Source organism: Monodelphis domestica, chromosome 7, assembly GCF_027887165.1.
Source record: "Monodelphis domestica isolate mMonDom1 chromosome 7, mMonDom1.pri, whole genome shotgun sequence".
Classification (NCBI taxonomy): Eukaryota; Metazoa; Chordata; class Mammalia; order Didelphimorphia; family Didelphidae; genus Monodelphis; species Monodelphis domestica.
Genome location: NC_077233.1, coordinates 67,013,000 through 67,038,893, shown reverse-complemented (window position 1 = coordinate 67,038,893; position 25,894 = coordinate 67,013,000). Strand labels below are relative to the sequence as shown.

Here is a 25,894-nt window from a genome sequence, read left to right as displayed (position 1 = left end):
CAACTCCTTTGACCTTTCATATTGATAATCCTTGGGGCAGCCACCTCTAGAAAGATTTTCCAAAGGTGTGATGAAGACTGAGATAAGGGAGATTGCCAAGGATCTCCAGAGAGATTGAAGGAGGTGAGGGATTATACATTTCTCAAATGTAGGTTGGTACATTGGTCTGCCCTCGCCAGACCCTTGGCTTCCTGTGAAAGCTCTTAAAGTATTCCTGGGGAAGGGGGAATCGAGGCATCCTAGTTCTTGTGGATTGGGCTGGAGGGTCTGAACTTCCCAGAAGACAAGTTACCAATCTGCTTGGGTCATAGGGGAAAATCAATGATTGCTTCTTCTTTCTCCCTCCCCTCAGCCAAACTAGAGATTATCTGTTGCTAGAAATATAATATTTGTTAAGTGCTATCTACAGTGTCTGACACATAATAGGAGCTTAATACTTATCCTCTTTACCTATGGCAAATGTTTAGATCCTAATGATCTTTCCATTAGGGTTGAGCAAGAGTCCACACTGGCAAAGACAAAGCACTGGCTCCTTTGCCACCATGATCATTTGTACCTCTATTCGCTTACCTTATTCTCTGTCTGTCTTTCTTGCTCTCTTTGTGTTGCCCTCTAAGTAGAAATGACACTAACGTGATTCTGCTTAACCACAGAGGATAGATCCAGAAGTCATGGATACAAGTTGGATGCAGGCTGATTTATGCCTGATATCAGGAGAAACTTGCTAACAATTAGAGCCAACCCACAGTGGAATGGGCTACCTTAGGAAAAACTGGGCTCCCCCTTCTGGGAGATCTAAAAATGGGGAATGTATGCCTATTTGCCAAGAGTGTTTTTGAGAAGGGATTCTTGTTTAGATATAGGTTGGACTAGGTGGTCTCTTCTTCCTTCGTTCGTTCATCCCCCCCTTCCTTCCTTCCTTCCTTCCTTCCTTCCTTCCTTCCTTCCTTCCTTCCTTCCTTCCTTCCTTCCTTCCTTCCTTCCTTCCTTCCTTCCTTCCTTCCTTCCTTCCTTCCTTCCTTCCTTCCTTCCTTCCTTCCTTCCTTCCTTCCTTCCTTCCTTCCTTCCTTCCTTCCTTCCTTCCTTCCTTCCTTCCTTCCTTCCTTCCTTCCTTCCTTCCTTCCTTCCTTCCTTCCTTCCTTCCTTCCTTCCTTCCTTCCTTCCTTCCTTCCTTCCTTCCTTCCTTCCTTCCTTCCTTCCTTCCTTCCTTCCTTCTCTCTAAATTTGGCTCTCCAATTCTTTTTCTCCTTATGTGCTGTCTCTCTCCCTTCCTCCCTCCTTCTTACTCTCTTAGTTGCCAACCTTGCTGGGCTCCAAGCTGTGTCTTTGTAAGTTCCAGCACTCTCTCCTTCACAGAAGTTTGGGGGTGGCTCTTGCCTGGTTGTCTGGCCTCCTGAGCCTGGGAGGCGGGGATGATGTCATGAGAGGTAGGGGAGGGGATTAATCATGAAACTAAAGCATTTGAGGCTTTCTAATTTGTAGCATTGAGCCCTTGATTTCATAATTGCGTACCATTGATTTCATGTATGGTGCACCAGCCTTGTCATGAGGAATCCAAACCCCAAGCCTTCCCCTGTCTGCCTGCCGCCTAACGGCTGCCGCCTGCCAGCCGCCAGCCCGCCTGGGGTACCCAAGGGGCTATTTATTTTTGTAATATTATTTTTGCAATTAGCTGAGAGTGCCTTATCTTTTCCTCTGCCCCCCTCAGTCAGCCACCTGCCTCCCCCAGCACACAGGAAGCTATTCAGGGAATGTTGTCCATGGCAAACCTCCAGTCTTCGGACTCCTGCCTGCAGACGTCATGGGGCACCAACCAAGCAAAGAGCAATTCCATCTCAGCCCAGAACTTGAAGAAGAATGGGGGAGGGGGCAACAAGAGTGCCGGCAAACGGCTCTTGAAGAAAAGCACAAAGAACAGCATTGACATTGAAGACTATGAGGAAGATCAGGACCACCTGGATGCCTGCTTCAAAGACTCTGATTATGGTGAGTAGTTTTCCTTGTCCTTGCCTCCCCTTGGTGCCCGCCATCTTGCCTCAGGGTTGGCAGTTTGACTTTAATTCTCTCCCACTGATCCAAGGCCCTCCTGGCCTTAGGGGGTATGGGCAGGATCAGAGCCTCAGATCTGGAGCACCCCTTGATTCAACTCCTTTGTGGGTTCAAAGCAAAGGAACCAGAAGTAGGAGTCAAGACCAAAGCCCTCAGGAGAATTCTTTGCTCTTGTCAGTGGAGAGATACTTCCCTCTCACAGGTAAATGCCCATTTATATATCCATTCTCTTAGGAAAGTATTCTAGTTCTGGACTGTTGTAAGGGCTGGCCACTTGCCTGCCCCAGGGAAGTTTTCAGTCACATGTCAGATGCTTCTCCCCATTTTACAGAGGGGAAGTGACTCTAGGCTGGAGGCAGACCTGTGATGGACAACCACTTCTGCCACCTGGGCCAGGGCCCATCCTCTGCATTGTGCCACCTTCTAAACATTTGCTTCTCTGGCGCACTTTGTGAGGAGGCCCCATTCCTATCTCAAGGAGAGTGGTTGCTGGGCTGCTCACTTAGAGAGCTGAGTTGGTTTTGGCCCTCCATGGAACTCACCAGCTCTCTCCTTTTCCCTAAATTGTTTGGTTCACCTGCTTCATCAGTAGTTCCTCAGCCAATGTGAATGGAGTTGTCATGGGAAGAGCTCTGCATTGAGTCAAGAGTCTTGGATTCTAGTTTTGCCCTTCACTCCCTGTGTGACTTTCAGGCAAGTCACCTGACTTGCCTAGGCCTCAGTTTCCTTTTCTGCAAAATGAGAGGGAATGGGAAAGAGTGCTCAGATTAGTTGACCTGTGAGATCTCTTCCAATTCTAAATTTATAATCTTCTCTAAACTTCTTGGATCCTTAGTTTAGGAGACTGTAGGATCTTCAGTTGGAAGTGACCTTAGAAATTAGAGCATCATGGACTTAGGGGAGGAAGGAATAGAGAAATAAAGACACAGAAAATTTAGATGAATGTCACAAGGTCTCAAGCAAAAGTAAGGAGCAGAACCAGAGTTTGAACCCAGCCGGGCCTTGTCAGTTCAAGTCCAGGGTCCTGTCCTCTTGTCTTCTCCTCTCTGGATTGGATGATCTCTAAAGACCTTCTCATCGAGAAATTCTAGGATTCCTATGGACAGCCCAGAAAAGGCTATCCCAAGACCTGATGTCGTTAGAGAATCCTATTTCCAGGTTGCTTTTTAAGTCTTGCAAAGCATTTTTCCTACCATAAGCTTGTGAGATATTATTGTGATTATAATGATTATTTATGACTTTGTCTAGAAGGAAACTCCCATCGAGGAGACTCCCAGGACTAATGCAAACCAGTACGTGCCCTGGAACTTAGAGAGCTGCCCAGGGTGACATCCTTTCATGAGGGCCACCCAGCCAGGATATTTCAAATGTGGGACCCAAACCAAGGTCTTCCAGCCTTTTAGACCAGTTCTCTTTTTACATAGCCCTTGAAGCTTGTACTGTCTCATTTGATGTTCAACGATCCCATGAAATAGATACTTTTCTTATCTACTTTTAACTGATGAGAGAACTGAGGCACCAGAAAAGTGAAGAGACTTGTCCAGGAGTACACAGCTACTGAGTGTCTCAGGCAGAATTTGAACTTGTGTGGGCCTTAATCAAAGTCCAGGCCCCTATCCATGGTGCCACTTAGTTGCCTCTCATTATTATATAATAATGATAGTTGTTTTATGTAAATATATATTTTGGTATTCATATATAATATAGTTTTCCTATATAGTTTTATATAAATATGTAAATAAATAGATTTAGTTGTTTATATATTATATAAATATATTAGTTGTTTTTCTACATAGTTGTTTTATATAGATAGATTTAGTTGTTTATATATTATATTATATATTGTATAATATATTAGTTATTTTCTATGTAGTCATTTTATATAAATATGTAAATAGATTTAGTTGTTTATATATATTAGTTGTTTTCTATATAGTCATTTTATATAAATATGTAAATAGATTTAGTTGTTTATTATATAATACATTAGTTGTTTTATATAATATATGATTAATAGATTTAGTTGTTTATATATTATATATTAGCTATTTATATCATTGTTAATAGAAATATATACATCTATATATAAGTATAATTAAATAATATATGCTATATAGTTTTATATACAAATTATATATATGTATATATATAGTTGTTTTAGTCATGACTGACTAAAACTGACTCTTCCTGACTTTATTTGGGATTTTCTTGGCAAAGATCCTAGAGTAGTTGGCCATTTCCTTCCCCAGCTTATTTTACAGATGAGGAAACTGAGGCAAACAGGGTTAAGTGACTTATCCAGAGTTATACGGGTAGTAAGTACCTGGGGCTAGTTTTGAAATCAGGAAGATGTGTCTTCCTGACTCCAGGCCATGCGCTCTATCCACTGTGCCTCCTCAGTTGCTTCTTTCTAATTATGATATCATTATGTATAATCTTTATACAAAATACAACATTCTCTCTATAATATAATATAATGTAATATAGAATAAAATAATAATATTCCATATTCTACATATAGTATCTCTATCTGATACAGTATTATATATAAACTATCAAGTCTAGACTTTATTAGAAATTAAAGAATACCATCACCGGTGGTTTGAACCTGGTGCTGCTGTGTCATAACCCCCAAAGCTGGTCAGTGACCCTGAAGCTGGGATGCCTCTTAAGGACCATCGGGTTCCCGTCTCTCATGTTAACTTGCCCATCCTGAAGAATCTGGGCTTTTCAGTCCTTATCAATTGAGCAACACATATACATTAGTAAGTCAGTCCATGAAATATTAAGTATCTCCTCTGTGCCAAGGGCTGTGTTGTGTTAAGCTTGAGGGTTTCAAGGAAGGACAAAACCCCTGAGAATCCCCCCTTTTGAGGAACTCGGAATCTCTTGGGGAGACCACATGCAGAAAAGCTATTACAAACTAGCTAGCAACTGACACTCTGTGATGAAACAGTTTCCTTATGGATTCATGTTATTCTTTATTATTATGTCACAATAATATTCACATTTATTCCTTATTGCCTATATTTGACACGGGACATTTCTGAATGAGTAAAAAGATTCACCGTGCCCTGCCTGAGGACTTTTGCCTTAGCATTGATGCTCGTGGGGCCCAAGGCACTGCCAAAGAGCATTCGGGCATCCCCAGCTCTTCTGTATTCTCCCCTCCGGCTGTCTCCGTCCAATACCCGAGGGTCCCATCAAACAGGATGAAAGCAGGTCAGGCTCTTACGAGGAGGAGTGCTGTAGATGTTTCTGAGCCGTGTAACAAACCCCCACGTCCCACAGGGTGCTGCCGGCCGCCCATGCTTGAAACACATCGTCCCTGTCTGGAGTTAATATCCGATTTCACTGCTCGCTACGGAGACATGCGTTAATGTGAAAATTAGAATCTTCTTGAAGGTTAATGCAAACAAGACTTATTTCCATTTTAGAAATGCTGCCTGTATCAGCAGTTACAACACCGATAAGCCCATCAGATCAGCTAAATTACATTAAAACTCTTCAGAAATCATTCCACAGAGGCCTGACACTTGCAGATGACACTTTAGAAATGGCCTGGGATGGGCTTTAGTCACAGAAATTCATATTAAGGGCATATTTACCGGACTGATCTAAATGGGCTTCCTTTCTTGTGGGCGGGCTTGGTGAACGCAGGCTGGATTTAGTGCCTAGGTGGTCAGCAGATTGGGGTTCCCTGACTGAGTAACACCATTGCTCCAGGTCCATATATTGGTTTGACAAACAGAAATTGAAAACAAAATGAACTGCACATTATTAAAGATGTATCAGGTAGATGTGGGCTAGGACCTTTGGAAAAGACACAAGAACTTGAGTTCCCATTGGACCATGACTGGGGGGCTGAGCCTGCCCCTTCTGGTGCTCATCATGTAGTTCCCTGAAAGCACAGGCATCTCTCCTTGTTCTGGGCCCCCCACATTTTCAGAGAACCACAGAATTTCAGGATTGAAAGAGTCCTTTTTGACCATCAAATCCAACCTGGGCTGATTGCAAAAGTGATATTTCTCGAATATGCCTTTTCTGGCACTGCCACCCCTCTAGTGGGAGTCCTCACCACCTCACGCCTGGACGATTGCGGTAGCCTGCTGTTGGGTCAACCGCTTCAAGTCTCTCCCACCTCCACTCCCTTCTCTGTTCAGCCTCTAAAGTGCTTTTCCTAAAATACAGGGCTAGTCCTGTCACTCTGATACTCGGTAAACTCGAGGGGCTCCCTATTGCCTCCCAGAATTAAATGTGAAATGCTCTGTTAGGCATTCAAAGCCCTTCATAGCCTATCCTCCTTCTTTTCCAGTCTTCTTACACCTTATTCCCTGACACATGCTCTTCTATCCACTGACACTGACTTCTTAGCTGTTCTACAGCCAACATACTCCATCTCTTGGCTCTGGACATCTTCTCTGGCTATCCCTCCATTCCTGGAAGGCTATTCCTTCTTGTCTGCACCTACTGGCTTCCTCTAAGTCCCCACTAAAGTCTCCTCTTCTACAGGAAGCCTTTCTCAACCCCTCTCAATTCTATTGCTTTCCTTTTAGTTATTTCCCAGTTTTCCTTCATGTAACTCGTTTGTCCATATTTATTGGCTCATTGTCCTATTAGATTGGGAGCTCCTTAAGGGAAAGGACTAAATTTTGCCTTTTTTGTGTCCCCAGTCCTTAACCCAATGCCAGGCACATTTATTGACTGCCTGACTGACTGAAATGAGGATCATATTATTTCTCTAAGTTGGGGTATCGTGAGAAAGAGTGTAATAACAAATACTAAATAACCAAAAACAAACAAAAAAATTAAAAAAATAGCTGCGAGATTGCTTTAGGAATTTCTAAGTCCAATATGAATTTAAAGAACTATTCATTTTAAGAACTGTTCTTTTCCCTTTCAACCATCGGAACCTCCTTGCTGCCTAGGCTCCGGGGAAGTCTCTGCCAAAAGGTCACTAAAGAAGTGCTAAGCACTCACATGGGTTTAAGAGCAACTGCCGGCCCTCATTTCACAGTAAATGAAGAGGGCTACCAAGCATTTTTGAGAAATGAGTGCAAACTGGGAGACCTCAGTACTTCAGCCCCACATGGAATTGGGGAAGAAATGACTGGGGAAGAAGGCTAGAGATACACACATTGTGGGAATATGTAAATTGGGATGGCATAAATAAGTGACTTGTAGGACTGTAATCTGCTGCTGGGAACATTATTCACATTTATACAACAGTCTCTGGGCCCCTGCAAAGACTCTGAGAAGGTTGGACCTGCACCCCCATATTCACAAGGGGGAGAACTGGCCCTGAACCCTTCATTTTTGAGAGGGATACTCTCTGGCCAGCTCTGGGAGGTCGAGGACTTGCCCCTGGAAGGGAAGGATGTGCAGATTTTCAGAGAGGTTTTGTTTGTTTTGCCTTTGTTTAGTGTACCCCTCCTTGGAGTCAGATGAAGATAATCCTATATTCAAGTCTCGATCGAAAAAGAGAAAAAGCTCTGATGATGCTCCATACAGCCCAACAGGTAACATTTGGCCTCCTGTGTCATTAGAAATGGGATGCTTGGTGTATTGGTTTTTTTTTTTCTTTTCCCTTGTTCTTCCCCAACTGGCTGTTCCAACAGGGCCTGGGGCTGGAAATTCAGCCTTAACCAGGACTCCTAGCCCACGTGGCATCCTCGTCTTTGCCTAGGGTGGTTGGCTGGGTGAGCTTTCATGTCTGTTCTTTGAGGCTCCTAGGAGGGCTGGGCAGATATCTGTTCATCTAGAACTGCGGGGCCAAAGCTTCTCCTTTTTGGGTAGCAGAGGGAGCCCCAGAGGCTGAGCGATGAACAAGGACTTGAAGGCCAGGTGCTATCCTATGAGTTAGTTTTATGGCAACAGAGCTGCGTTTTCCCATCGAGCAGGATTGGAGAAAGAACTTTCCTCTCTGCTTCCGAGAGCCACCTTTCTACACATTTCCTGAGGCTTTTGTGAGAGCTCTTCCTTGCAAGGGTCTTTGAGCATGGGGAGGCTGAAGAGCTCAGATTAGAGCAGCGTTGGCTCAACCTGCTGGGAACCTGGAGAATCGCCAGGGCCCTGACAAACTCTTTTCTCTTTAGCAAGGGTTGGGCCTTCAGTGCCTCGGCAAGACAGACCTGTTCGAGAAGGGACGAGAGTGGCTTCCATTGAGACTGGGTTGGCAGCGGCCGCAGCCAAACTCTCCCAACAGGTGAGGTATCTGAGTCATTGTCCTGCCCGAAGCCATCCTGAAATAGGAGGTGGGAGGGATAGTACTTGGCACTGTGTAAGGTTTGGCTTTCCCTCTTCCCACCACAACAATGTGGGGCGCCAAAGCCCATCGAATCTCTGGTGCAGACACCCCGATGGGGCATGTCCCCTATCTCGTCACTCTGTTAGGAAGTAGAAAGTGAGGGGCTTCCAAAACAAGGCCTTACAGGCAGAATGTCAGCATGCTTGGGGAATGTTTACTACCTGGAATGGAAGATGGAGCAACCAGTCAGGACCCCACTGCATCCTCTCTGATGAGGAAGCACTTGGCTATCATCACTCAAGTAATGCTGAATGGTCACTGGTCATGCCCGATTTTACATGATGAGAGATTATGTCCAGATGGATGTTTAGAGGGAGCCAGCTTTATGGCTCCTTCAGTTGGCATCCTGTTACTGCCATTTTCTGGTGGATTTTGAGATTTAGAAAATGACCTGAACTGCCCAGTATTTCATTAAAATACATCTTAGTCACACTCTTTGAGCAAGGTTTAATCTGTCCTGAACCCATAGAGGTTTCCACAAGACAAAGGAAGGGAGCTATTGGACTCCCATAGGGGGACTCATGACTACTGGTCTTCCCAGAGCTCTTTATCTTCTTGACCTGAAAAGAAGGGGAAGCCCTGTAGATGGAAAAGCCTAGATTTTAGGAAGGGATTTATGGAGTCATGAAAAGAGAAAGAAAAACCATGCCAGATTTACAATGTGAGGACCTGGGATTGAATTCTGACTCTGCTCCTTGTTATTTATGTGAACATGTACAAGTTTTGTGAGGGGACATTAGCACGGGATCATTAGTTCATTATTTCCCCCAAAGCTGAAGTCTCTCCTTCCCTTTCAGACAATAGAGCCTAGGAGCTGATGAAAGAGGAATGCTTGCCTTCCTCAGATCTGGGGGGGGGGGGGGGGACAGGAAGAACAGGACCTCTTTCCTTTTTGAATTCCTTCTCCTTCCCATCATTCAGCAACTCCAGCAAGCCATTCCCACCATTGTCTCCACAGAGGTCTAGGCTTCAGTTTTAGTGCCATTTTTTTAGTAATAACATTCTTGGTCCCAAGGCTGGAACCACAATGCATAGGGAGCTTGATAATTGTCCCATCGTTGCCAAGTACAGTGGTCTCTCTCCTGGGTCCTTTCTCAGAGCCCCATGGTCTTATTTCCTATCAGCAAGCTACCCACATCATGAGAATTTTGACCCTACAGTGTCACACATCGCTGGGGGAAGGGGACTTTTTAAGAAATGGAACTGGGGAGTGGATTACCATGACCATGTGCTTTCTTCAAAAGGAGGAGCAAAAAGGCAGGAAGAAGAAAAATACCAAAAAGAAATTGTCACCGAACAACACTAATAAGGTCTCCCAGGAAAGCAGCTCGCCCGAACCCAAGCTGGAATCCCATAGCAGCAGCCTCACTGACCATGAGTATACAGCAGGAGCTAGCACCTTTGGAGGGGCTCAAGTCACTCGAGGCTCCCAGCCCATGGCCCCTGGTGTCTTCCTCACCCAGAGGAGGCCATCCTCATCATCCCAGAATAATGCAGCTGCCAAAGGTACGGTCTCTTCACGGGCTGCTACTAGCTCAAAGGGGTTCTTTCTGTGTGTGTACCCAGGGGACAGAGTACAGCTCAGGGTTCTCCTGGGGACAGTGGTGAGCTTGGTATTGGGGTCCACGCTGCTCTTTTTCCCGTACAGGAGAGCAACCCATTCCCTCGCCAGATAGTGTGTAGGTGGTCCAGCCTATCCTTCAGTGCTCCCCCCTGCTCAAAATAAACTGCTGCTCCCACAGCTGAGCTTTCTCTCCAGAGCCATCACCAGGGAGGCTATAGATAGTAGATGAAGGAGCAGCTTGACCAGGTTTCTCCTAGTCACCATTCTGATTTTAGATCCTGAGGTGCAAGTACCCCAAGGAAGAGGGAGGAGGTGAGAATTGAGCCAAGACTCATAAGGCAGTGACTCATCAGCTCCTGGAGCCCATGGTGTGTAGAGATGCTCATGGTTTCTGCCTCAAGGGAAGAACTCGTGGCTGATCCCATCCTGTCTGGTCCTTCACTCAGCATCCTGCCCTTCTTTCCCTTCACCACACAGCCCATTTAGGACTTGATATTTTTATTGATTTGGTATTGGAAGACTTCATGTCATCAAAGGTTTTATACTTCACCTGGAGTAGGAATTTCCATGTTCATTCATTCAACAAACTCATTTATTCTTTATGTGGCTAACAGTGCAAGATGCTGTGCTAGATGTTACGGGAGGTGCATGGGAATAAGGCATGATCCTTGCCCTTAAAAAATTAATATTCTAGTGGGGGAGGGTTTAAGTAAACAGGCTAGACAAGGTAGGATATAAATGAGCTGTACAAACTGAGTAGTTCCAGCAGGGAGAATCAGGAAAGTCTTCTCATAGTAGCATAGGTTTGCAAAGTGCTTTGTGCTTATCTTACTGGTCCTCAAAACAACTTTGCAAGGTGGGTTCAGTTGTTATTCCTATTTAAAGTTGAGGAAACAGACTGAGAGCAGTTAAGTGACTTTGCCCAGGGTCTGAGGTAGGAAGAGACCACATCGCATCCAAAAGTTTCTCTGGTGCCAGACCAGATGCTGCTCTGTATCCAGTAGGTGTGTAACAAATGCCTATTGAGTTGAATGTTTCACACGTGCTTTCAGGTTCCTGAGGTTAAAAATCAGGTGCTTCTGAAGCTTCCCACTTGGGAAGTTTTCCCCTTGTAGCCCAAATTATAGTACTTAGACCCTAGAATTTTTAAACTCCCTGCCCTGAAGTGGCAAAAAACTCAGTGTCTCAGGCTTCCGACCAATGGTCCCCATTTATGCTGGCTTTCACCCAAGACCTTTGTAAGGAAGAAACTTCATTTTTGAGACTGGAGATTAGGAAAGCTGGGAGAAGGGTGGCAGCATGGGAAAAGTGGAGGAGAGGTAGGGGACAAGGGGCTTAGCCTCAAGGACTTATCACGCTTTTAGGAGGAACGGACAAATCATCAGAAAACAGGAAAATAGGCAAGACATTTATTCCAGAAAGAGTTTCAGGCTGCCCGATTGAAGCCTAAAAGTTTTGCTCATTAGCCAGCCCTGAGTTCTTTCAATGAGCCTGTGAGCAGGTATTATTTGCTTGTGGTGTGTTAAGCCCTGTGCCTTCAATCACAAAGCATTCAGGTGATCATTTCACCCCTTTTGGCAGTCTCTAAAATGGTAGGGATTGGACTAGATGACAAGTCCCAGCACTCTCTTTGCACCTACAGTGGAGGACTCTCTGGACACTCAGGAAATGTTCATAAATGATGACCATGAGAACAAAAAGTACTCTGTGAGTCTGTTTTGAAATGAGCCTGGATCCACTTAAAAAAAGGGTGTACATGGCCCTAGGACCATTCAGACTAGTGGCCCTGGCTCCTGGGAGAGTCCCTGGACTTGAGTACAAGGTGGAGTGCTGTCTGCTCCCCTGCAAAGTCAAGAGAGTGAATGGCACCCCTTCCTCTTTGGGTTGTGGGATTGTTTGCTATCATTTGACTTGGCAAAGCAAGGCAGAGGTTCAAGCCCATAAACAAACAACACCTGCAGATTTAGTGGAGAGAGTATGCATTAGCTGCTGCCTTTTTGCTTGGTTGGCAGAGGGGAGAGAAAGGGGGAGCACACGAGAGAGCAAAGTGGGTTATTTCTGATGCTCAGGTGAGCATCTGGCAGATGGGCAAATTATCTTAGATAGACTGCCCTCACCCCAGCCATCAGTGGCCTAAGGCCAGGCTTACCCAAAGCCACTGAATGATTGCTCTCCATGGAAGTCTTGTTGGGGCAGGCACTGAGCCATAACAAAGTAGGGAATGCACCTAGAGGGCAAGGTATAAAGAGGAGACACCATCACAGACCCCTCTGAGCCTAGCCTATCAGAAAGCCCTCATGGATTGATATTAAAGATGGAATGGTTATCTGCAGACTTGGGCAGCTAGGTCACTCAGGGGACTGAGATCCAGGCCTAGAGATGGGAGATCCTTGGTTCAAATCTGCCCCAAGATATGACCCTGGGCCAGTCCCTTAATTCCCATTACCTAGCCTTTGCCACTCTTCTGCCTTGGTAGAGGGTTGGACCTGACCTCTAATTCCTCTTCCAACTCTAGACCTACAATCTTATATGCCTCCAATCATTTAATCAATGGGCAGACATTAAGCACCTTACTGTGTTCAGGCCACTGGATTTAGCGTCTGGGGGGTTAGAATGAGTACCATTCCCCAAGGGAGTCAGCCTGTGTGAGGTAGAATTTATTTTATTTACCTTCACCTTTGTCTCTGTTTCCAAGAGAGCCCGCCATTTTTCCCAGTCTGAGAAAAGTTTGTTGTTCAGGGTTCTGCTCCTCTAAGGAGAGACATCATAGGATGGTTGAAAGTGGACCAGACCCAGAGGACTTGGGTTCTAGGCTCAGCTTTTCCATTTATTATCCCTATGACACTGAGCAAGCCCCCAAAGTTCCCTGGGTCATGACTCTCTCATCTTTAAATATAGATCTGTGGTCCTCTGTGGCTTTCCAGTCTTTCCAGCTGGAAAGGGTCCAATGACTTTAATCTAGCCTCCTCTGGTCCCCCTACCCTTGGCCCTGGCATCACCGTAGCCCCCTGTTCTGGGTCTCCTGTCATTCTGACATAGCTGCCACCCTCCCCCCCCAAGCCTCTCCTCACCCCGTCCTCCACACGGTGATGATCTTTGGCTGCTGTTGCCCATTGCTGGCCAATCACGGGAAAAGCATCTCTTGATCATGGCCGGGGTACTTGACCGTCCCCATGGGTCCTTATCCTGGCATACCTCCCTTCCGAGCTCTTGTCGACATTATCACCTACTTTGGTTCATTGAAGACCTTATTTAACCCCGTCACTATCTCTGTTTACTCTCATTCTAGCCTGTCTATAGTGTTGTGAAATTCCTGAACTGCAGAAGGCCGGTACCCAAATTCAGTGACACAAAAGCCCATTCCAAAGCTAAATACAAATGATCTGGCCTCAGTGCCTCTGGACAATGGAGAGTGGGCTGTAAGTGCATTTGAGCATCCAGAGTGCCTCTGTCCAGGGTTCCCATGAAGCAGCAGGCAGGCCCGGCTCTGTGGACCAGTGGAGTTTCCATCTCCAGCCTCCCTCTTGGAAGGTGGAGGCTTTTTTCAGGAGAGCCTTCCAGACAGCAGCTTGGTTGGCTCCGTGGTCTCCTGAAGCGTGGGAGAGGCTGACCGTCTTTATTGCATCTTTTTCTTTCCCCAGGAAAACGCACGAAAAAAGGCATGGCGACAGCCAAACAGAGGCTGGGGAAGATTTTGAAAATACACCGGAATGGGAAGCTCCTCCTTTAATATTGGAGCAGCCAGGACTTTTCTCCCCAGCCCAGGACTTCTTCCTGAGCCGACACTAAATCTTCAACTCTTGGTGGACTGCCGTAGTATTGCGCTTCATCCTAGGGAGGACCCCAGTTAACTTTTTGTCACCACTCAAATAGTTGTTTTTAACTTTCAGCAGTCAGAGTGTACAGAGCACTGCTATAAATATTTTTTAATATAGACGTCCGTTCTCAAGTTGCTGAGAGTGACCATTTCGCAAAAAGTTAACCCAAGAATTTGAGGACCATTCCAGTCTAGGGAGAGTATCCCTCGAACTTGTTCCCAAGGGCAAGGTTGTTTCGCTCGCTCGCTCGAAGGGATGCTCGTCCGTCTGGAGCACACTCCCTTTGAAAAAGGAAGTGTGGACCAACGCCAGAGGCATCTGGGTACGGAGCGTGAAATGAGGTCGGAGTTGGTAAAATGCTGGCGCTTGCCAGAGGTTAAAAACAAACAGACAAACAAACAGAAAAAGAGAGAAGGGACGCTCCATTCTTTTTTTTTCTCCCCAAGTCATTTTCAGACAAAATGCCGAAAGCACTCGACTCGATTTCTGAGCTAACTTCTTTCCTTCCCTGTTAGGAGGTTGGACAGCAGGGGGGAGCGAAGGGTATTCACTGCACAGGAGCACTTGGAATTAGGAGACCACCTTGGAGTCCAGAGCGGTGTCTGTCTATGCACAGGCGAGGGGACAGGGTTGGGGGCGGGGGGCAGCGGGGAGACCCTCGGGGAGCCGGCACTCCTCCGTCCAGCTGTAGAGGCGGGATGGAGACCGGGGCTGGGCAGGTTGGGGCTGGGGGAGAGGAGTCCCCCCCAGGAGCACAGGCTCGTAGCGAAGGCCCGGGGACCTGGGGCCACACATGGTACAAGGACAAGCTGGGGGGGAGCCCCGAAATGAGCCAGCCCGGCTCGACAGGTATGGCTGGCTGCTGGGAGGTGGCCCCTCTGGTCACTCGTCCCCACCGCCGCCGCGCAGAGCACTTCTTACCAGACAGACACCTTGGCTTCAGCTCTGGGAAGGCCGAGGAGGGGCAGCACGGACAGGCCGGCGAGGGTCCGGTCTGCTCCCACGTTGGGCTGATTGACAATTTGACTGGATACTTTTGTCTTTTTAACTCTTAGCGTTTGGTGTAGAGTGCTTTTATCTTCCATTAAGCGGCTTGTCTGCACATAAACACTGAGGGGGGTGGGGTGGAATTTGTTTCTCAGGCAATCCCGTCTTTTCATTTTAGATGTGTTTTTCCTAAGGCATATTTTTCATAGAATGTAGCTTGTAAATAGCTTTTTAAAATAACTTCTTTTTATAAGAGTAAAAGTATCTTTAGAAATTCCTTTCTATAGAATACTTCATTAACATTTATACAAGTTTTTTGCCGAGTATGATAAAATGTATTTTCTTTGATTCTTAAAATTTTTTTTGCTTTTTTTTGTTTTTGTTTTATTTTTCGTTTTTCATTTTTTTCCTTTGGGAATTAGGTATTGCCTGAAAAACAAGTCACGTTGGTGCAGTCTTATACAGAATCAAATAGTACAAAAAGAAATCTATTTAAGACACATTTTGAAGATGACTCTTCAACTTTAATACCAGCTCTTTGTTTTCATTCTTGTATGATGAGGGGGGGGGATACAGTTATTTTACTAGCACCTTGTGAAGTGTTTCTGTGTTTTGTGATGATGTAATTTATTAATGTTTGTAGCTTTTTATATTTGTATATTTCTTATGAGCTTTGTTTATATACCCATTACCTGGATGAAATGTCCATGAGAAAACAGCTACAGGAAACAACTGAGGCCTTATTAACTAACCCACATCCTGTTCGAGTGGGACATGAGCTAGGAAGACTGGGAGGACAGAACGAGTTAGTCTAATGGGGCCCCAGACTTAATCAAAACAGGTGTTTTTAAAGCTTCCTTTGACACTGTTCTTGTCCAGCATTTATATTAATCTAATCCAGGCATCAAGCTATTTTTTTTTAATTATTTTTTTTTCGCAACATGTACATTTCTAACAAAGTCTATTGTGGCTATTACAGTGTTTTATTTACTGATTCATATCAAATGCTCTTGTATCAAGTCCATGGAATCTAAGTAAACTTAGATCAAAGTTTAAAAAAGTAAAATATTTCAGGTTTTGTACAGAACGGTGTTTCTGCAGTTTTCTGCCTTATCGATCTGGTGGTTAAGGAAGCGGCAGCAGCGGCAGCAGGAAAGGGCCTCCTATTTGTACCAATAGCAATCAACTGACGCAGACGTTGCACCTTAAAGGTTTCACCCAGGATCTCAGCTTGTAGATAGGTGGGCGCCATCTTGACCAGCCACATCCATCGTGCACTTGCGGAGGAAGGAGGAATGAACCAAGCGCCTCCTTTCTTTAGGCCTCAGTGTCCTCATCTGTAAAATGAAGGGGTTGAGCTAGCTGAGCTAGAGAGTCATGGAGTTGAAAAGACCCGGAAAGATCATCTAGTCAACCCCAGCATCTTGCCGATGCGCCTCTGTAACCGAGGAGAGGATCACACATGAGCCTGGCCTTAGCATCCCGGACAACTTCAGGAGGCCGGAGAGGCAGCCCGAGGATGGCCGGTTCAGTCTCTGAAAGGGTCAGGGTCTCCACAAACCTTTGTGCTATCAGTTTAGAATTTAGCTGCAGAGCTTGTTAAAAAACAAAAAACAAACAGATGGTCCAGTGTGTGTTTGTGTGTAACTGGAGGAAAACCCAAAACAACTGCCCAGAATACAACATTCATGCTTCCTCATCTTGGAAAAAATGAAGCAAGTTTTTTGTTTATTTTTGATGCCATTCTAAAACCTAGCGAGGTTGGGGCTACAGAAAGGGTCCTACCACCGAGCATTCACATCCTGGGGCAGGAATGGTTGGCTGTGGCCCAGCTGATGAGGTTGGAGCAATTCCTAAACAGAGACCAATTTACATCTCATTAAAGTCCAATTTGAGGGAGCTTGCAAAGGAAGCGGAAGCTGTCTGAGCTTGAAGAACCAGCCCCAGGCACGGAGGCAAGAGAAGGGATGTTGCCATTCCCCATCCAAGGAGATGGAGGCACTTGGTAACCATCAAGATTCACTGGCCTCTCCTGGTCTCACTTTTAACTCTCTGGAGGTTGAGGAGTAGAAATGCTAGAGAAAAGGGCAAAGGGGGGCAGTAGGAGGTAGCCAGAAGATCTGGCTTTGAATCCAGATGCTTGCTATGTGGCCCTGAGGAAGAAACTAAACCCTCCTCAATCTGTTCCCTCAACTGTAAAATGGGGGCTAAGAATACCGGTAGTCTCACTACACAAACTCGGGGTGGTGATGAAGGGCCAAACGGGCTACTTTATGTAAAGGATAACCTTAAAGGGTTCCATAAATGACTGCTCTGATTAAGTACAGGGAACCTCTGGCTGTAAAGGCATTGAAAGCTTCCAGTTTATCACCTCGGTATGTCCAGGATGGCCTTTTGGTTTTGGAAAGTTGGACCTTTGAACCTCTTCCATTTCAGGTGTTCAAAGAATCCTAGGATATGGAGACTTTAGAGAGTGATCACCTAGCTTAGCTCTTTTATTTTATAGATGGAGAAACTGAGGCCGGCAGAGATGTAGCGACTTTCTCAAATTTGCAGGGATAGGAAGAACCAGGATTTCAATCTAGGCTTTATCGACTTGAAATCCATTGCTCTTTGCAATACAATGCCATGGGAACTCGAGTAAACAAGCAGCTCTGGCTGCAGGATTGTGTTCTAGAACCAAGTTTGCCCTCCTTGGTTACTGGCTGGCCCTGTGGACTTCTGGGCCTTGGAAAGAAGTCATCTTGTATCCCAAAGCCAACAGTTCCCAGTTGCTGAATATTTTTCTGAGACACATTTAGGTTTACAAAGTGATTTCCTCATTATGGTCCTGTGGGGGCAGGAAGTAGAAGTACTATTCCCATTTCACAGATGAGGAAACTAAAGTTTCCAAAGGCTTGAAAGCAAGTAACAGCTTGAATTCCAGGTCTCCCAACTCTAAGGTCCAATGCATTTTCCATAACATCTTCCTTGAAAGCTGAGTTTTCCTCTGGAGGAGCCATGGGCACTTTGAGTTAACTTCCTTGGAGATGAGATATCAAGGAGGTTGGGGTGATGGGGAAAAGGTAGGTTAGGGGCTATCAGAAATAGCCTGTGAAACTTTGTCAGGTCTTAGAAAATCCTGAAGAATCGTAGCTGTAAAGAAACAAGGGGAAGAGGGAGTGGGGAGAGAAGAAAGCAGTGGAGGGAGGAGAATCCTGCCTGGCTGATGGAAGCTTTGAATGCTGATACATGTCCAGTGCTACCTCCTAACCCAACGAATCTGCTTTATGAAGCTTGGGCTTCCTAGGGGAGCAAAAATGCTAGACTTGGGAGAAAATCTAGGCTTTCTTACTCATTAGACATGTCACCTGAAAGAAATGGATGGGTCCTCAAGGCCACTTCCCAGCTGTGATGGTGTTCTGTGAATCTTGAATGTATTTCCATGGAGGACCGAGATAAACAGTATAGATGAGTAGAGTCTGAAAAAAAGTCAAGAGAAGGACTTTGGCCCAGGATTCACCAATATGGCAGGCAGGAACACATCCTGGATTCCTGAAGTCAAGTTGGGTATTCCATCTAGGCAGACCAACTTCCATCATGATGACCTTAAAGGGAAAACTATGAGGACCTTTAAATGTGCTCAAAAATCTATCTCATTAGGTTCTTGAAGTCTCATATTTTTCCCCAGATTGCCTCAACCCCACATAGTCTTCCCTTCACGCCCAGAAATGACACACATACCAACACACGCATGTGTAATACACACATTCATTAATGGGCTGTAGGGCTCCTTTGGGATAGATGGCTCTGGGCATTATTTCTTGAATGCCACAGTGTCTCCAAGACCGAGTATATTCACTTGCAGCAGGGTGGTGGAGTAGAAATGCTTTTCAGCTTAGGAATCAGGAGTTCTGATTTCTTATTCCATCCTGACCATTAACTAGCTTTTGATCAGAAGGGTCTCCTGTCCAATCTGGGCCACATTTCCTCACTTATGAAATAGAAATTAGACTGGAATGATTTCGAAGGTTCCTTCCAGCTTGAAAACCATTGACTTGACTTCTGCAGAACTAAGGCAGAACCTTCGGGACCTCTGTCCTCAATGTCTGTAAGTGGCTTGGTCTGAGGGACAAAGGCTGCTAGTAGAACAGTGATGACACCTCCCAGGAAAGTCAGATGACATCCCATGCCTTCTTGCCCCCCTGCTTGCCTGACGCTTGAAGAAATGCCTCGAAGAACCAGGGAACAGCTTCCATCCAAGCTGCTGCTCCCAATGGGCTTCTTCCCATACTTTCACTTTCTACCTGCCAGCAGTCCAGAGCAGAGAATGCTGGGGAAACCCGAACTGACTCCTGTTTTAGTGAATCCTTTGAGAGTGTCTCTGGCCAGTCCCCACCATGGCCTTGCCGTTTTACACTCAAGGCCAGCCTTCCCATACTTCTCTGCATTTTTTCAGAACTAGCTATCTGAGTTACATATTAAAACAAGCCTGCCTCCTGCTATTGCCTTTTAAATTCTGACTGCAAAGGACTTTGGGTAGATTGAACCAGCAAAACTGACATGAACTTGGTCCAATAAATATTTCCTATCTAGGTCAAGCTTTCACTTCCAACCATTTCCTGCTTGTGTTCTTAGATGATGATTCATTCTCAAGTTGGAGCCTCTTCTCCCTCTTGGCTCTTCTTAGAATCCCATATTACTGGCTTTAAATGCTAAAAGGTGGGGACAGCTAGGTGGCTCAGCGGATTGAGAGTTAGGCATAGAAATGGGAGGTCTTTCACCCCAGACACTTCCTAGCAATGTGACCCTGGGCAAGTCACTTAACCTCAATTGCCTAGCCCTTACCACTGTTTTTTCTACCTTGGAACCCTTACACAGTATGAATTCTAAGCTGGAAGGCAAGGATTTAAAAAAAAAAGACATCTTAAAAGATTGGATTAAAGATTAGAACTGAATGTTTTCTAGTCCACCACCCTTATTTTGTAGATGAAAGGCTAACTTTCCTAAGATCATAGAGGCACTCATTAGCAGAAGGACCCATTACACTTATTTAGAGTAATAACAGACAAGAAGACTTATGAAAAAGAGCACAGGAACTGGAGTCAGAGAACCTGTGTTCCAATCCAGCTCTGTTCTTTACTATGTAGGGCAAATCAATTCTGCACCTAGGGTCTGTTTCCTTCTCTTTAGTTATTGAAGGATTCTCCTGACAAAGTCCATTGGTCCTAGGGAATTCCTACCTATTCTTTTCAACTTTATTCTCACCTGTAAACTGAAGTTGAGAAAGGATGGGCTAAAAGCTAACTTCTTCCAACTCTCAGAACTCTGTAGAGGGTTTACAGAAGAGACTCTAGCATCCTCCTCCCTTACCATTTTTTACATAAGAAGCTGAGTACTAGAAAGGGGAAAGGAATTTGCCCAAGATCATATTAATAAGAAATAGGATGAAGATTTGAACTCGAGTCTTCTAACCACACATCTAGCTAGGTGGTACAGAGTTAGAGAGTTGGTCCTGCACTCAGGGAAATGAGTTCAAATCCAGCCTCACACTAGCATTGTGACCCTGAGCAAGCCCTTTAACCTCTGTCTGCCTCAGTTTCCTCATCTGGAAAATGAGGACAATAATAACTTACCCCTCAGGGTCATTGTGAGGATAAAATGAAACATTATTTGTAGAACACTTTGCAAAGTGAATGCTAGCTTTCCATTATACCACACTGTCTCAAAAAGTGCACCACACCATTGCCAGCTTGGTGGGAATCAGGATTTAGGGCTGGAGGAACCTTTAGTTCAATCTAATTCACTTTGTCCTGGTTTCTTTGACATATAAGGAAACTGAGGCACAGACCAGAAATGACATTTAAAATCTTAAAGCAAGATGGGAAAAGAACGAAGGTCTTTTGGCTTCTTGGCTAAATCAGCCACTCTCCACCGGCAGCAGTAGTAATCTGGCTAGCCTTCCTCTGGCCAGGCGGGGAGTAGGTCAGTTAATTATTGCACCTACCATCCTGGGTCTGGCTCCGTGCCTAGTCCTGGAATTTCTCCTAAATTGTCCCCCAAGTCCTATAAATGAGTCCCTAGCCTGCTGTCTTCGTAGTCTGAGAACTCGCCTTTGAATCGTGTCTCTGCTTGTTGGCGTGGCCTTGGGAAAGCCATTTTCCGCTTGAGTTTCCTTCACTGCAAAAGGAAGTGGGTCTCTTCCATCTCTCGACGCTTTGATGATGCTGAGGGGGGTTGAAAAGGCCGCCGAGGGGGTGACTGGCCACTAGGTGGTGCCCTGTTCCTTCCAAAGACCCATCCCGAGCCGAGTCCAAACCACAAAGAAAGAGAAGATCAGAGGGGGAAATGGACTTGCTTTTGTTTTTCATTTTCGAAACCCAATTGTTCTTTTCTCATTAGGCTGGATTCCCCCACTGCCATTCCCATTAGAAGGGGCCAGAAGAGTTCAGATCATTGGAAACTGACTAATTCAAGGACGCTGGCCACATAAACGTTTCAAAAGACAGAGCTGGAAACCCTCATTTCCTATTTAATTAGAGTATTAGAGCTAGGAGGAACTTTCCAAATGCTCTTGTCCACGTTTCAGGCAGAATCCTCATTAAAAAAACGAAACACAACAAACTTTGAGAGCCCCCGTTTTCCCAACGAAGCTCAAATTCATTTTGTCTTGAGATTTAGAGCGGGAAAGGGAGCCCGAGAGCCTGGCTTTTTAAAGCCGGTGTCTGCCTCAATGTGATCAGACAAGGCACACCATCCTTGGACCTCAGTTTCCCCCTTGTAAAATCAGTTGGACTGGATGGATGAAGAATGAATGAAGTGGATTTGCTATAAAAGCATCTATTAACTGCCAGATACTATAGTAAAGGCTGGGATCACAAATACAAAAGTGAGATAATCCTTGCCCTCAAGGAGCTTCCATCCTGTTTGGGGGAGCCAGTGCGTGCACCCAAACACCCAGGAAAGCCCTGGAGTGGGAAGACAAGGTCACACAGTACTAAGTCACAGTACACAGGGCTACGGAGAGTAGAACACCTAGGGCATGGCCAAGCGTGGGGCAGGACCTTCCCAGGGAACATTCAGCCCGGAAATACCAGGACTGTTAAGAAGTTGCAGAGCCGGACTTCAGATCTAGCCTCTGAGTAAATCCAGGCTCACACACGTCGACGTAGTCATGTCGCCGGGACTCACGAATTCCTCCAAGCAATCTGAGAAGGCCAAAGCCATTCCTGGTGAAAGTCAGGGAAAGGTAAGAATGGGAAGCAGGTTGAGCAGCCCGCCCCCTCAGCTGTGCCTGGAAAATGAGACGGATTTTACCTGGCGCTCCTTTCCAGCTCTCTGCCCAGCGAGGGAGTCCTTGAAACAACAAAGTTCAACAAGATCGGCAGTGAAGTCAGATAGTCTGGGGGGCGTATTTCATACTCTTCAGCCCTCACTGCATTGTATTCTCTTCTTTTTTCTTGTCTTTCTGGGTATGAGCTTTCAAAGGGGGCTCATTTCCATTGAGATGTTCTCACTGACGCCTCCAGGGTCTACATTTCCCCAGTGTTTGGGGCTTTGGAAGTAGGATAACTCATTGCCAGTGCCAGCTGTTGGAGAGGTCCGAGGCAGGACTGCAACCTGGTGTAGACACCCTGGACGGTCCAATTAGACCCAACACACACCCGGGGAGTTGGGATAACCAGAGAAACTGTTTAGTATTCCTTTTTTAAAATGAACAATTTTTTTTTGTGTTGAATTTTTATTTATTTTGTTAAGTGTTTCCCAGTGACCTTTTTATCTGGTCTAACCTACAGAGTTTTGCACTTCTGACTTGGACAAGAAACAGTTGTCTTTTTAAAAAAAATCCTTACCTTCTGCCTTAGAATTAATACTATGTATTGCTTCCAAGGCAGAAAATGGCAAGGGCTAGGCAATGGGGGCCAAATGACTTGCCCAGGGTCACACAGCTAGGAAGCAAAAATACATGTTTTCAAAGAAACAGTATGACATAGCAGATGGGAAGTCAGTTACCAAGCCAGGAAAGTCTCAGTTTGAGTCCTGATTTCTGCTATCTATTAGCAGTGGAACCCTGGAGCAGTCATTGAATCTCTCCATAGTCTCCACACTTTGTTGCTTATGCACTACTTAGTTTAAAAAAATAAACATGAATCCCAAATATATATCTATATATTTGTTTATTGAATACATGTGCCACTGTCCAACCCAATATAAAAATGGCCAAGGAAGAGGGGCTGGGGTTTCTATTCCCTGATCACTGCCCCAGAGGGCAGAGCCCTCCCTCTGAAGCCACCAGGTGATGGATTGGCACATCTGATGGCATCTCCCAGTTGCTCTGGGTGCCCAGGTAGACATTAGGTTGTTATTGACCTGAGGGGCCGACGACTCCTCAGTGGGAGTGAACAGGAGGTTAGGATCTTCTGCAGCAACAGGAAAGGAGAGCTGGGTAGCATCTGGGGCAGTGGACAAAGGGTTGGTGCAGTTGTGTTGGAGATGGGCTCCAGGATTGCCAAGAGAATGAGATTTGACCCATCCTCCCACCTCTGGTTGGAGCCAGCTCCCCACTCACATATACAGGTGAAATGGCTTGAATATCAATAGAGGGAATTTCTTGACTAGGAGTTTCTTTTATCAGTGAAATCACAGGTCTAGACTCCCTATGATATTCCTCTATGCTAGAAAGGGGCAGCCATGGAGTCAGAAAGACTCATCTGGCCTCAGTTACTATCTGTATGACCCTCTTTGCCTCAGTTTTCTCATCTGTAAAATGAGCTGGAAAAGGAAATGGCAAACCATGCCAGGGTCTTTTCTAAAAACAAACACAAATGGGGTCCCAAAAAGTCAGATAGGCTTGAGATTTCTGAATAACAAATGCCAGAAAATTCGACTTCTAGTGAAATGGAAGTATTTGTTTTGGGATGCATTGAGGCACATCCGATGGGGAAAAAAAAGACTCAAATCCTCTGGTTGATAGACCTATCTTTTAAAACGTGAGGATTATGTTCATGCCTTCATTGGGGTGACCCAGTTAGATTGGGGGAAAGGCCCTCAGAAAGTAGCCAAAATCTGAAATTTAGAGAGAAAAGATGATTTCTCTGAGGTCACAAGCAGCAGAGATTTGAACTCATGTCTGGATCCCCAAACTAGAGCTTGCAGGAACATTAGGGGTCATCTAATCCAACCCCCTTATTTGACAAATGAGCCAACAGCTGTAAGATAACTCCCCTGAGGTTGAAGAAGTGGCAGAGACAGCATTTGAACTCGGGTCCTGTGACTAGTATTCAGCCCTCTGAGGGAACATTCCCTTCATGAGAGCTGGCAAAGACTTCAGAGGATTCAGAACTAGCTGGGATGGTTGGTACCTAGCCCTAGCAGAGGAGTCTCTCCTTTACTCCCTTTTTGGATTTCAGATCCAGGTGGTTTTGGAGACAGCAGGTTGTGATAGACTTCAGAGGCTCAGCTAGACCTTGGGGGTGGCGCTCCACATGCCCCCCACTACAGCCCGGCAGACAGACTCCAAGGCTTGGAGCCAGAAGGGAGAACAAGCCCCCTTTAAGGGGCTGCAGGCTTTCGCGTGGTGTCCGGGAGGGATGCCGGGGCGGGGGCCCTGCCCAGAATGGAGGGAATTTATTTGTACAAACATTAGGAGCTGGCTTCATTTCTGGAGTACCAGGAGACTTGGCCTGTGATCTGAGCTTTTATTCAAGACTTTTATTGTCTTCGATTAGGCTAAATGAGAGATCTTCATCTCCTCCTGGGATGCCTGCTCCACTGTCTCCCCGTCAAGAGGAATTAGTGCCTGCACACTGAAGGCTATAATGTCTTCCTGTTGCAAAAATGATACTGAACTCTGCATTAGTTGCAGCTCGGGTGACTCATTGGAGTTGACTGCTGGAAAAGGTTCAAAAAAAGGAGAGGCAGCAATTCCACATGGCTGTTTGGTGCTGAATTACCATATTACCATTAGGTCAGGGGAGGGGAGGGAAGGGGAGGAGGGAAGGGAAGGAGATGGGGCTGGAGCAGATAAAGCTTGCCAGTCGCCCCACTCTACCCGTGTTGAGGCCACATGAGAAATTCAGTGGGCATCGGATGGCGAGAGGGTTGTTGGCTTTTCTCCTTTTTGCCTCTCAGGAGGATTGGGATGGGGACGATCTTTTGCCTTGGCGTATTGCCGACAAAGTTCAGTGACACGTTGCTTAGTTTTTCTGTGCCTCAGTTTCCCCAAATGAAACACTACAGAACTTCTATTTGGGTACTATAAAATAGTATTCTGATTTAGTTAACCAAAGATAGAGTCCCAAGCTTAATGTGTTCTAGTTCTTTCCCCTTCTAAACTTCTCCAGCTTTACTGGTATTAGCATCTTCTAGTTGTCCTGGCTTAAAACTTCAATCTCTAGGATTTCTATGGATTGCTTTCCCTTTTGTATTTTTATTTTTTAAAATTTCCCCCCTTCTTTTACTCCTCTCCCCCAATTCTTTTTTTAAAACAGCTTTACCTTATATCTTAGAATCAGTACTATGTATCAGTTCCAAGGCAGAAGAGTAGCAAGGGCTGAGCAATGGGGGTTAAGTGACTTGCCCAGGGTAACACAAGAAATGTCTGAGGCTATTTTTGAACTCAGGTCCTCCCAACTCCAGACCCAGCTCTCTATCCACTGAGCTACCTAGATACCCCAACTCCATTTATTCTTGCATGGAGCTTCTCCTCCTTTCTATTCCCACTGCCAATAATCCAGTTCAGGCTCTGAACTAATGGCTTCCTGACTAGTCTCTCTGCCTCTAGTTTCTCCCTCTCCTTAAGTCATTCTTCACAAAGCTGTCATATTAATCTTCCCAAGTCAACACTCTTACCTTGTTCTATTTACCTCTATTTAAAAACCCTTCAGGGGCTCTTCCTTGTCTACAGAATATGACATAAACTCCTTATACTGGCATTCAAGGACTTCTACAAGCTTGCTTCAAAGTAATTTTTCCTTGCTTTTATCTCATTTACCCTGTATCATCATTTTTCTTTGTTTACACATCTTTCTTTACAATGAGATTGCAAGCTCCTTGAGAGAAGTCTTTGTCTTATTTTTTTCATATCTTCAGTACCTAGCACAGTGTCTTTTTATAGGGTAGACATTTTCTAGAATTTCTTCAATTAAATTGAAATATGTGGAATTGATTAATGTGTGACCCTGGGCAAGT

At 45.4% G+C, this 25,894-nt stretch overlaps 1 protein-coding gene across 2 annotated transcripts in view; it reads left to right on the top strand.

The window, feature by feature from the left end:
* PHF2 (PHD finger protein 2) overlaps positions 1 to 15,812 on the top strand; it is a 186,295-nt gene extending 170,483 nt beyond the window's left edge. For both annotated transcript variants that reach the window (XM_056804794.1, XM_056804793.1), the window contains 5 exons: positions 1,709 to 1,986; positions 7,473 to 7,568; positions 8,145 to 8,254; positions 9,601 to 9,862; positions 13,562 to 15,812. In XM_056804794.1, coding sequence (XP_056660772.1) covers positions 1,709 to 1,986; positions 7,473 to 7,568; positions 8,145 to 8,254; positions 9,601 to 9,862; positions 13,562 to 13,650 — 835 coding nt within the window. In that variant the 3' untranslated portion in view covers positions 13,651 to 15,812. The remainder of the gene's footprint in view (positions 1 to 1,708; positions 1,987 to 7,472; positions 7,569 to 8,144; positions 8,255 to 9,600; positions 9,863 to 13,561) is intronic.
* Positions 15,813 to 25,894: the final 10,082 nt, after the last annotated feature.